At 60.9% G+C, this 12066-nt stretch overlaps 2 protein-coding genes across 3 annotated transcripts in view; one reads left to right on the top strand and one right to left on the bottom strand.

The window, feature by feature from the left end:
* Positions 1 to 2441: 2441 nt before the first annotated feature.
* DCAKD (dephospho-CoA kinase domain containing) lies at positions 2442 to 9827 on the bottom strand. Of its 2 annotated transcripts, none has more exons than XM_027909354.1 (5): positions 9791 to 9827; positions 8100 to 8217; positions 5904 to 6107; positions 4058 to 4145; positions 2442 to 3586 (listed from the first exon to the last, which is right to left on the bottom strand). In XM_027909354.1, exons 2-5 carry the CDS (start codon positions 8209 to 8211, stop codon positions 3301 to 3303), a joined length of 690 nt encoding a protein of 229 aa, XP_027765155.1. In that variant the 5' UTR covers positions 8212 to 8217; positions 9791 to 9827; the 3' UTR covers positions 2442 to 3300. The 2 variants fall into 2 exon arrangements, with proteins under 2 accessions (XP_027765155.1, XP_027765156.1); XM_027909355.1 differs by having other exon boundaries at positions 9787 to 9810.
* Positions 9828 to 11560: 1733 nt separating this feature from the next.
* NMT1 (N-myristoyltransferase 1) overlaps positions 11561 to 12066 on the top strand; it is a 16080-nt gene continuing 15574 nt past the window's right edge. The window contains exon 1 of the mRNA XM_027909353.1: positions 11561 to 11717. Within this exon, the coding sequence (XP_027765154.1) occupies positions 11590 to 11717 (128 nt within the window). The 5' untranslated portion in view covers positions 11561 to 11589. The remainder of the gene's footprint in view (positions 11718 to 12066) is intronic.

Raw genomic sequence — 12066 nt, 5'->3', positions numbered from 1 at the left:
CCCGTGGGCCATGCAGTGACAGTGACAGTGGGTGATACACTGCGGGCCGGCAGTGACGGTGACAGTGGGTGACACCCCGTGGGCCACGCAGTGACACGGCACTACGTGACAGCCCCTGCACCGGGCACTGACGGTGACTGTGTGTGACAACCCACGGGAGCTGCAGTGACACTGCGTGGCACCCGGCGGCCCCGCAGTGACAGTGACACCCTGTGCACTGCGCGGTGACAGTGACACCATGTGACACCCCGGGGAGCAACAGCGAAGCTGTGCAGCACCGCGGGGCTGTGTGGCGTGGCACGAGTGGGGCTGTGCAGCCACGGTGACACTGTGTGACACCCCGGGGAGGTGTGCAGTGACAGCGACACTGTGCCACACCCCGGGGACCGTGCAGGGACGGTGACATTGCGCTAACACCATGCAGTGACAGTGACACCCGTGACAACAGGCGCCGTGCAGTGACACTGGTGACACCAGTGCCAGGCAGTGACACCACACTCAGACCCCCCCCGGGCTGTCCCTCCTCGTGGGTGCTGAGCCCCACAACGAGCTCACACCTGGGGCAGTCCCACTGGGGGCTGTCACCCTGTCCCCACAGCCCGTGGGGGAACATCTGCACCCTACGGGTGTCCCATGGATGGGGCTGTGGAGGGGGTGCTCCAGGGATAAGGGGGGGTGTCAGGAACGGGATGCACGGGGGGAAGGGTTACACTGAGCAGGGGGGGAGCTCCGGGAAAGGGGGTGCAGTGGGTAAAGGGGTGCTCTGAGGAAGGGACGCACTGGGGAGAGGGAGCAGCGGGGGGGGGGGGGGGGGGGGGGGGGGGGGGGGGGGGGGGGGGGGGGGGGGGGGGGGGGGGGGGGTGCGCTGGGGACGGAGGTGCTCCAGGTAGGGGTGCAGAGGGAGGGGGCGCGGTAGGAGGAGTGTCCGTCTGTCACGAGCCCCCGGCAGCCGCAGCGGAATCGATCCGGCCGCCAATTTGCACAGTCAAATATTTGGCTTCGCGGCGCGGGGCCGGCTCTGCTCGAGCCGCCCCGGTGGGCGCGGGGGTGACGCTGCTCCGCGATCGATGGCGGGACGTGGGGCGAGCAGAGCCGGGGCTGTGGCGGGGCTGTGGGCCGTGGCGCAGCACCCCCCGGCCCTCGGAGCCCACGTGGAGCCCACTCGGGGGGCAGCACCCGTGTCACGAGCGCGGGGTCTCAGCCAGGGTGTCCTTCAGGGTGTCCCCTCCACGGTCATCGATCGCGCTGCCGATGCCACCCAGCCCACGGGAGCTGAGGCGTCTGTCACCGGCGGGGGACACGGGCTTGTCCCCGAGGGGGTTTGGCTGGGAGGGGGCCTGGGGATGCTGGGGCAATCCTGGGGCAGCACCCACAGCTGGGCACCACACACCAACAGCCCCAAAGACCTTCCCCGGTGGGTGCCAACACCCGGGCACGCAGCCCACACAGGGGGGGCTCAACTCGCAGCTCCGGCCAGAGCCCCCCAAAATAGGCCCCCAGCAGCCTCATGGACAGCCCGGTGCTTCAGCATCCCCTGAAACCAGCCGCTCCCTCGGCCCCGCTAAACTCGTTAGCGAACGTCAGCCGGGCGGGAGCGAAGCGCCAAATGCGATTACGGCCCCGGCTCGCTCCCTCCTTCCACCCCCGGCCCCATTTATCGCGGGGGCGAGCGGGAGGGAGGCGGAATCAGCGCTTTTCTCGGCCGAGAAATCGCGCTCGGGCCCTGATTTATGGCTGGCTGGGAGGGACTCCGGCAGCGCCGAGCAGTTTAAGCAGCATTGAGAGCAGGGAGGGGTTGTTTGAGGGGCTCCCCCCATTTGGGGGATGCTCTCTGGGGCTGCACAGCGACCGCCGGGTCTCCCCAGATGGGTGTGACGCAGGAGCTGTGGGTGCACTGTGGGGCTCAGGGGAGGGCAGAGGAGCGGGAAGGGTGTCTGGCCCCTAAAAAGGGGCACGTGCTGGCTGGGGACACTCTTGAGACGGTCCCTGTGCCTAAAGGCTGGCACTGGGGACAGCCAGGACGCTGCCTCGCTGGGCCGAGCCCGGGAAGGAGGGTGGGAGCATCCTGGAGACCCCTGCGTGCAGGGAGGAGGGGTGGGCAAGGGCTGGCAGCACCCACCCTGCTCAAAGTGCGGGGACGAGAGGTGGCAGTGGACACAGGGACAACCTCAGGGGGAAAGCACTGGCACGGAGAGCCACAGGGGGCCCAGGATCACATCCCAGGAAGGCGGAACTGCCCGGAGCCGACACGGATCCAACAGCCCCCCCACCACCAAGGAAGCTCAGGGCAGGGCTGACGCTCCGAGCAGCTCCTGGAGCAGCTCAGGGATGTTTACCGGGAAGAGAACGAGCGCCCGCCAGCTCCGCCTGCGTGTGCTGAACTTTACAGAGCGCAGCCGTGCCCCGGCATAGGAACGACCTGGGAATGGGCCGGGAAGAGCTGCGGGAGCAGCCGCGGGAGCAGCTGCTGTTCAGTGTTTTATTAAAACAAAAGTGAAGAGCCAGCACCCGCCTCGCCCAGGCTCGGCTCTCCCGCCGGGAAAGCCGCCGAAGGAAGCTCAAACAGCACGAAATGAGTATGAAGGAGGCAGAGCCCGGGGCTCTGCCCGCTCCAGGGTGTATCAGACCCTCGGATCCACGGCCAAGGGCGACCCACGGGCGATGGCCACAGAATCAGAGGGCGGGAGGGAGAGCAGCGGCCACCTGAACACCTGACCCACGTGAACGAGGTGCTGCCCGTCCCCCCGGGCAGATTTAACACGTTTCCATTAAATCGACGGGAAAGAGGGGAAATCCCAGGTCTAAACTCGGATTAGGAGGGCTGAGCTACAGGGGATCACCCCAGGGACACTGCTGGCAGGGACAGGGCCCAAGAGGCCACCTCTTCGCAGGGAAGAGATTGTCCTGGAAGACATTAAAGTGAGATTGTCCTGGATTAAAGTGAGATTGCCCTGGATTAAAGTGAGATTGCCCTGGATTAAAGTGAGATTGCCCCGGATTAGAATGAGATCGTCCTAGATTAAAGTGCCTCAACTCACCAAAGTCCCACCACAGTGGCCCACAGGGGGGACAACAAGAGCCTCACCCCACAGGCACAGCTGGTGGGCGAGCACCTGAGCAGGGAGAAGGTGCCAGAAAAAAATCCCCCCTGGCTACGTTCACCTTGGGAAGCGCACAAGGAGACACCTCTTGCCGCTGTCTGCATTCAGCCGGCAAAGCTCATTAACAGAGGTGGCCTTTCAGTGCCCTTTTCAAACCAGGGAATTCAGGCCCCTTTCCCTGCCTAAGAGAAAAGGTGAGTTAGGAGATGAGATGCCGGAGGAGGAGGAACACCAGCCCCCCCAGCCCGGCGACGGCCACGCCCGCCGCCAGCCGGGCCCAGAGGAAATCCAGGGAATCCTCGAGGCGGGCGTGGAGCCGCAGCACCTGCCGGCGGGTGCTCTCCCGGTCCCCGGAGTTGTCGATGACGTGAGTTGCCCACTGGAGCTTCTCCTCCAGCGGGATCTGGGAGCCGATCCGGGCGTCGGCCGCGGCCGCGTCCAGCCCGTTGCGCCTCATCAGCCGCGCGCGCTGCGCCGGGGGGTCACTGCCGGGGAGCGGGGATGGAGCTCAGGGGGGGTTGGGAGGGAAAGGGGGTCTGCCTTCCTCGGCCATGAGGGGGGATAATAAAGGGGGAATGGGAAACACTCCCCTGTGTCATTTCTGCCCCAGCCATTATACTGGCACTGCCTGGGATGACCCCACTGCGTGTTTTTGGCACTCCCACAGCATCAGGTAGTGCCCCAAATCCTGCCCCAGCTGATGGTGCACAGGCTGCAGAAGGCCCAGAGGATCGACATTCCCTGTATGATGGTGCTAGCTTCCAGGGAAAGCTCAAGTAGCCCCCTCAAGTGCACTAGGATAAGGGGAGGTGCCACAGGATAAAGGGAGATGTCACTTCTCTCAACAAGCTTCGCACCAGGACAGTGGCTGAGCCCTCAGCAGAGCAGAGAGATGTGACAGCCACCTCTAAGAGAGGTGGCAGCGTCCCTGTCCTCATGGTTGCTGGGGCACTTACCAATAAACCAAGACCGTGTATCTCATAAACTTGGTCAACCCGCGGGTCTCGAAGAGCAGAGGGATGTCCAGGATCACGTAGCGGTACCCTGTGGAAATGGCAACACCCCCCAGGAAAGGGAACAGCGTTAACCCCCATTCCCAAATCCCTCCTGCTACACACACCCCATGGCCACGAAAAGCAAAGGAAGCAGGAGCTCCAGCAGAGCCCGTTCGCTCTCCTCTCTCTCACAGGGAAGAAATGGTTTCATTCCAAGTTTCCAGAGGAAAAAAAAAAACCCACAAAAAACAACAACCCTAACCTGCCTGCTCTCAGACCAAAGGTGAAGCTGCAGAAATATAATGAGGAGCTGAAACGAGGAGCTGAAATGAGAGCAGCAGCGCCTGGCTGGCAAGAGCAGTAGCCGTGCCGGGCTCTCCCGGGAAGCAGTGTCCACAGCAGGATCTGCTCTCCACTCCTTCCCTTGTCCAAGACTTTGCCAGGCTGCAGTCATCTGAGCCAGCCTTCCCCAGCTCAGTTTTCCTGCCTTTGTGCAAAGCTTTGGCTATAAAGCTCTGTTTTCCCAAGGGGAGCGAGGAAATCCTTGCAGACCTCCCGCAGCTGTGACGCTGAAACATGGGGGAGCCTCTGGCCATGGCCCTGGGGCTGAACCCTCACCAAAACCGGCCAAGTTTGGATTAAAAGCACTGTCACCACGAGGAGCAGAGCTTGCCACAACCAGTCACCATCCCCCCAGGCCCTGTGGCCCCCCCAGTTTTCCCTCTGCCTCTGCCCTTGGCCAGCACCAGCTCTGTGGATTTGGGGGGGTGGGAGATGCCCTGCTGAGCCTGGGGGAGCAGGAGAGGGAAGCCAGGATTTCACTCCCTGTGTGTGCTCCAGCCACAGGGACACCTCAGGTTTTGCTGCTGTCCCCCTTTTTACAACCCTGCCCCCCTAAAACCCACGGCAGGCAGAGCCTCGACAGAGACACCACCCAAGGAGCCCCGTTCCACCGCATCTCCACCCCCAGAGGCTGCTTGCTGCCCTCCAGTTTGATCGATCAGAGCTTTCCTTACACAGCGATCCTCAGAGACAACATCCAGCTATCCCAAATCATTAAATCCTGACTAATGAGGACAAAGCTGCCTGCTGAAGCCACACGGCGCTCTCGCCGAGGGCCAGCGCAGCATCCGCCTCCTGAGCCCCGCAGCCCCGGGTTCAAGGCTCCATCTCTGCCTCCCGGCTTTCCTGCCTGTTGCTTCCTTTGTGTCCCTCCTCCTCCTCCTCAGCCTGCAGCAGAGCTTGGCCCCGTGGAGCCCCGGCACAGGCCTGTTCAGCTCTCGCAGGGCTCAGCTCCGATAAGCACGGCGGATCCAGCCTGGCTCTGTGAAGCCTGTCTACACGGAGACCTCCGGAACAGCTGCTGATCTTATCTGGCATTTCTCCAGCCCTGCCTGACAGCTGCATTTGTTCCACGTATCAGGGGGAAGGCAGGACTGTGGAACCCACAGCTGTCAGCCCGTTCCTCACCTTATCAGGGCTCAGAGGGCTGCGCAGCTCTGGCCGAGGCCGGGGCGGGCGGGGGGCAGCGAAGGATACTCGGCCATTTGGGGAGTGTGACATTATCCGGTGGGTAATCTCAGCACAGGCCCCACAGATACACTTTAAAGCACAGGGGAAGGCGGTGAAGGGCAGCAGTGAAAGGCAGGAGTGAATCAGGAATGAATCCTCCAAAGGCCACCGCAGGCAGAGCACAAAGGCTGTCACTCAACGTCCCTTCCCTTTCCCCGTCCCTGTCCCTCTCCTCACACTCAGGGACAGCTCCTGCCCCAGAGGAGTCCCCGAGGGCTGGGACTTGGCCTCTTACCGAGCACAAAGTACTTCAGGATCTGCTTCAGCATCTCCTTCAGGATCTCGGGGTGGGTGATGGAGTTCAGCAGCCGCCGTTTCTCCGGCTGGGAGAAGATGATGTCTCCGAGGGCCTCGCGGTTTATCTCGCCATTCTCCAGGAGGATCTCGGTGCCAAAGTACCTCAGGATCTGCTGGTAGGCCTTGGAGTGGGGCTGCACCACTGAGAGCATCAAACAGGGCTGGTTTTACAACAGTGTTTGCATCAGCAGCTGCCCCCAGGCGGGGTCTGGTCATTAACTGATGGAGCTGATCCTCCCCGAGGCACCACATCTGCCTCCAGCACACCTGCCTCGGCACCAGCTCCTGCCAACAGCCCTCCCAGCCCAAGGTCCCTTGGAGGGCTGACACCTCCCGGGAGATCAAAGCGTCCTGCAGACATTAATTCAGCGCCACAACCCTCCCAGCCCCTGCTGCTGCTCGGGGTGACAAGTCAGCAGGGCAGGCAGGAGGACACGGCGATGGCCACACGCCAGGGCAGGGGCAGGAGCTGGGCTGAGCTGCCTCCCACCAGTGAGGAATCAATCCAAAGGGACCAGGAGCAGCTGAAAACCTCAGCATTACGTGAACACACACTCCTACAACCTGGCTGCTACTGAGGCGGGTTTTTTTTTTTTACTGTCTTTGACCTCAGTCACTAAACTCTTCAGGAAAATGAACACAAAAAAACCTTCTAAAAGCTCGATCCCCAATCGGCCCTGGCAGGGACTCTGACGTTACAGGAGTGTATAACTTTAAAGCCACCAAAAAAAAAAAAAATCACCAACAAAAGGGATGCAGCAATAAAATCATAATTAAGCTCCAGCTGAGGGTAACCACAGCGAAGGAGAGAGCAGATAATCATCTCTCCCAAATCCAGGAACATTGCCACAGGTTGTAACCTCAGGCCAACCTCATAAAAGTCTTTAAGACCAATTTCTTCCTCCCGTGGAATATCACATGGAGGCAGTTTTGGGATGGGTTAAATCCATATAGTAAACAAACACGTATAAAAAAGGAATTGGAGGAAAATAAAGTGATTGGTAGAGACCCGACACAGGGTATCTGTAGTGTTTTCCTACCATCTCCGAGGGCTTTTAGCACCTCCAGCAAATTTCCTGTACCTCGAGGGGAATTACAGTGCAATAAAATGTTAAAGCATCACAGCTTTGAGTGGCTACACAGTAAGTTCTTCACCAAACAGAAAAAGTTCAGGCACTTCCAAATGTGCACCACTGCACCACAGCTCAGCTGCAGCCCCTGGACTGGCCACATGCAGGATCCACAGCCCTCAGAATCCCAGAATCCCAGGCTGGTTTGGGTGGGAAGGGACTTTGAAGACTCCTCTGTGGACAGGGACACCTTCCACTAGCCCAGGTTGCTCCAAGCCCTGTCCAACCTGGCCCAGGACACTTCCAGGGATGGAGCAGCCACAGCTCCTCTGGGCAACCTCTCTGTTCCCCTTGTGGGATGGAGGGATTAACATCTCACAGCTAATCAGGGAGAGCAGCATCTGTTCCAGTCCTGGAATTGTGGCTCTTCCCTCTAGGCCAGGCAGCACATCTGAGAGCAGCAAGAGGCAGGTGTGCAGTGCAGGAGCACGGACCGAATTCCCTCCAACCTGCAATCTCCTGAGCCTCTTTTGTTTGTTGTGGGTTTTTTGTTTGTTTGTTTGTTTTTAATTTTTTTTTTTTTTTTTTTTTGGAGCACATTAATTTTAAGGTCTGATCTCTCAGTGTCACCAAGAAAACAACATCCAGCAGAGAGGGAAATTCTCTTTCAAGCCTCCAGCGATCCCACCCTACATGTGGGTGGCAGGATGGGTGTCCTGGATGTCAGGGGGGACACACACACTGGATTAGCCCAGGGAACCACGTTAATTCTGCCCAGAGCTGGCTTTCAAAGCTGGGAAACACCACACTCCAGGAGAGAAAAACTCAGGCCACGATCTCCCCACGGTGTTTCTTAAGACACGATCTTATTTTTTTTTTTTTCTTTATTAAAAATACATCCCAGCTCCAATCCCCCTCCCCCGGAGGCAGCTCCGCAGCCTCGCGGAGCGGGAAGGAAACACTTGGACGTACCCAGAGCACCCTCTGCCGTCAGCCCTACCCGGCAACCATCCCAGTTGTCAGGGGAACCTCAGGGAGCGGGATCGGCCGCGGCAGAGACTCACCCTGCCTGGCAATGAGGTCGGCGTCGATGACGGCGCAGCCCAGCTCCCGCAGCACGGCCACCACCGTGCTCTTCCCCGACGCGATTCCCCCCGAGAGTCCCACCAGGAACATGGTGCTCTGAAAGGGGAAAGAAAGGAGCTGCAAAACGCGCCAGGACGGGGCTGTTTGGTTTGTGCTGGGCACAGCAAACGTTTAGCCCCCAAAAAGGGGTGACTTCGTTGGGAGCTCGTTTTCTCTGGGGGTTACTGAGACACGGGCAGGATTTTGGCACCCTCTGGGCTGGGAATCCCTGTTTCACAGGATAGTGCAGGGTTGAATGAGGCTTCCCTGGAATCCCCTAACCCTGGATGTGCCACTTGAGCCAACCCTCGGTTTCTCCAGCTGGTTTATTTATCTGCAGCAACTCGTTCCCCTTTAGCATCTGCACCCACCAAACCAGTCTCACCTACAGCACCATGAACCATGGAATCATGGAATGGTTTGGATTGGAAGGGATCCTAAAGTCCATCCAGTCCCACCCCCTGCCATGGACAGGGACACCTTCCACCAGCCCAGGTTGCTCCAAGCCCCGTCCAGCCTGGCCTTGGACACTTCCAGGGATCCAGGGGCAGCCACAGCTTCTCTGGGAAATCCATTCCAGCCCCTCCCCACCCTCACAGGGATAATTCCTTCCCACTATCCCACCTAACCCTGCCCACTGGCAGTGGGAAGCCATTCCCCATGTCCTGTCCCTCCATCCCTTGTCCCCAGTCCCTCTCCAGCTCTTCTGGAGCCCCTTTAGGCCCTGCAAGGGGCTCTCAGGTCTTCCTGGATCCTTCTCTTCTCCAGGTGAAACCCCCCAGCTCTCCCAGCCTGGCTACAGACCTCCAGCCCTGGGAGCAGCTCTGGGGCCTCCTCTGGACTTGCTCAGAGGAATCAGATTAAATTTCTGGTAGGGTTGGTGAGGGTGACAGTGACAAAGAGGAATAATTCAGACAATATCTGAACATGGAGGAACAAGCCCTGCTCGATCCTGCAGCCGGGGATGGCAGATCAGCCACCTCTGACATAATGGGGACACGGAGCCCACAAGGCACACAGTGCATCCCATTCCCACACTGCCTGGCAGCCCAAGGGGCACGGAAACCACGGCTCTGAGCAGCAAAGTGGTGTTTGTGAGCTGGTAAACACAGCCCTGGACACGGATCCTGTGCCTGCCCACGGCCCTGAGGGGACCTGTGACCCCTCAGCTCCTCTCCCAGAGATCCCTGCTCAACCCACACCCTGCAATCCTCTAAATCCAAAGGCCTCTGTAATGCTGAGGGAGCTCTGGAGGGCTGAGGGGACTCCTGGGAGTATCTGCATCCCAAAAAGGCAAGAGCCACGGGAGGCTGGGAATGGATCCCGTGTCTCCCCCTCCAGCCCCAGCCCAGGGGGTCACCCTTGTCCAAGGTGACACCACCCTCACAGGCAAGGGGCTGAACCTCCCAAACCCCCCATCCTCTGCCTGTTGTTTTTGAGGAGAAACTGGCCCCGTGATCTTTGGCCAGGAGCCACAGGCTGCTGGTGCTCACCCCTCATCCCGAACTCCCACAGAGCCCTGTACCCCAAACTCAACAATCTCTGCCCAACCAGGTTCTGGCCTCTCCCCTCCTTCCAGACACCCCCAGCCCCCCAAAAAACTCATCACACACAGGAGCCAGGTACCTTCTGCCTGCACTGTGCCCCACGAACAGGGGGCTGCAGGAGGGCTGGGATGGGTCAAAACACAGCACTGTGTCCTCTGGGCTGGAAAACACACACACAAAGGAGACATTTTAGTCGTAATTTGCTCCCACAAACAGGACTCAGAGCCAGAGTTTAAGGGGCAGACAGGGGTGGGTGAGCCCTGTGGCAGCTGAAGGCAGCTCAGCAGAGGGAAGAGGCAGAGCTGGAGCAAAAGCCAGCAGCTGATGCCAGCCCACAGCAGCACCACGTGCTGCTTCCCCTTCCCAGACCAACAGATGGGGAGAACTCCGGCACCAACAAGGGGGAATAATCCAAAGGGAATCAGAAAGGGCGCTCCTGATAAACAGCAGCGCTTTGGGGTGGCTGACAAACACCCCTGGCAGCACCTGGACCCCTTCAGGGAGCCTTTGTGGGCTCAGTGTGACAGAGGGGCTGTTTGTTTACCCCAGCAGGTTAAAATCCTGCTCTCCCACCAGGATTTCATCCACCTGCTGCAGGAGGAGCCTCAAGGCATCTGCACAGGGAGGCTCCACATGCCCTTTTCTTTTTGAAAAATACACTCAAAACTCTGCTGCCCATGCAGAGTAAACACAGGGCTTTAACTGCAGCAACCTCAGCGTTCTGGCCTCCAGCCTCAGCTGGGACTTGCTCCCAAAAAACTATTCTATTTCTGGTGCAGGAATCACTGCAGGGGGAAGCAGCCCTTGGAAGGGCTGTCCTGGAATCCAGGGCCAGCCAGGGCTTGGAACACTCGTTGCTGTGTCCATGGGCCTGCACAGAGCTCAGCACAGGGAAAGAGCATCAATATTTAACGAGCCCGGGTGTGAAGTGCCCACGAGGGGAGAGAGAGGCCGGCCTGCTGCTGCAGCTGCCACAGGCAGGAGCCAGGACCGTTTTTTTTTTCCAAAAATACGGGGTTTTGGCTATATTTGGCCCGTGCCAACTAAATCAGAGATGGGGAAAGGCAAAGCAGGAGGCACGGAGGCTCTTAGGGCTGGAAAACCGGGAGAGCTGCTCCAGCGGTGAGGAACGGGGAGAAGCACCCAGGGCGCCGGGGGAGGGGTTTTTAAACACTGAGGTGCCCCAAATTCCCCCGTGTCACATCCCCTGTGGTTGCTGAGCGCAGCACAAGCCGCCAGCCCCAATCCACCCTCACAGGGACTGGGGATGCAGCTGCAGTGTCCTCCCGCACCACCCTACAACCGGGCCCTCCCCCTGCGCTGGCACACGGACAGACCCGATGTTTAGTTCGAAGAGAAGGAGGTTAAAAGGGAAAATCATTAAATGCGTGGTTAATTGGGGGGGGAAAGAGCCGCCCCCCCCCCCCCCCCCCCCCCCCCCCCCCCCCCCCGCCCTGACCCCCCGCGCCCTGGGACCCTCACCCGCTCACCCCCTGCCCGGCTTCACGCGCCCCGCAGTGTCCCGCGCGCCTATTGGCTGATAGGAGGCGGGGCGCCTCTCCCAGCCAATCGGCACCGCCCTCAGTGGGCTGGGCCCGCCTCCTCCAGCGGGAGCGGGTGGACACGCGGACTCGGCGCGGCACGTGTGGCCGAAGGGAACGGGGCGCTGTTCTCCGCCGCGGCGGGGCTGTCCCGGTGTGAGGGAGCCCTCCCCCCCCGGGACGCCCCCAGAGGCTCCAGGGAATTGTAGAGCCGGAAGCCGGGCAGCGCGGAGCCCGCATGCCCGCGCAGACTACCGCTCCCGGCATGCCCCGCGGCGCGGCGCCCAATCGTGGCGCGGCTTGTTGCGGGGGCGCGGCCGGCGCCCAGGCCCCGTTTCAAGATGGCGGACGACAGTGAGACAGCAGTGAGGCGGCCGCCGGCGCGGCTCCCGCGACCGGCGGCGGGGGAGAACGACCACGAGCACTGCAGCGACTGCGAGAACGAGGCGGAGCGCGGCTCCAACCGCGGGTGAGCGGCGGCTGGGGCCGCGCGGCGCGGCGGCCGCCGGGGCACATTTGAAGGGAGGGCAGCGGCCGGGAAGTGAGCGGCGCCCCGCCCCCCGGGCGCGCTGATTGGCGGGCGGGCGGCGTCCCGCGCTGCGGTTGGTCGAGCCGGCTGTCGATCAGCCGGGGGGGCGGGGCGCTGCGGGAGCGTGTCCGGAGCCCGGCGGGGTCGGGCGGGGCCGCGGCGCGGGGGGGTGACCATTGATTTTAGTGCCTTTCCCTGCCAAAAACGAGCCCTTTCGCTGTGTCTCCTCGTCCTGGCCTCGGGATGTGTCTCCCCACATTCCCTCTGCCCTCCCAGCCCATGCCAGGCA

Source organism: Empidonax traillii, unplaced genomic scaffold, assembly GCF_003031625.1.
Source record: "Empidonax traillii isolate 1590-97213 ecotype Southwest subspecies unplaced genomic scaffold, ASM303162v1 scaffold2076:size39705, whole genome shotgun sequence".
In the NCBI taxonomy this organism is placed as follows: domain Eukaryota; kingdom Metazoa; phylum Chordata; class Aves; order Passeriformes; family Tyrannidae; genus Empidonax; species Empidonax traillii.
The sequence above is the reverse complement of the archived record's forward strand: the minus strand, read 5'-3'. Positions and strand labels throughout refer to the sequence as shown.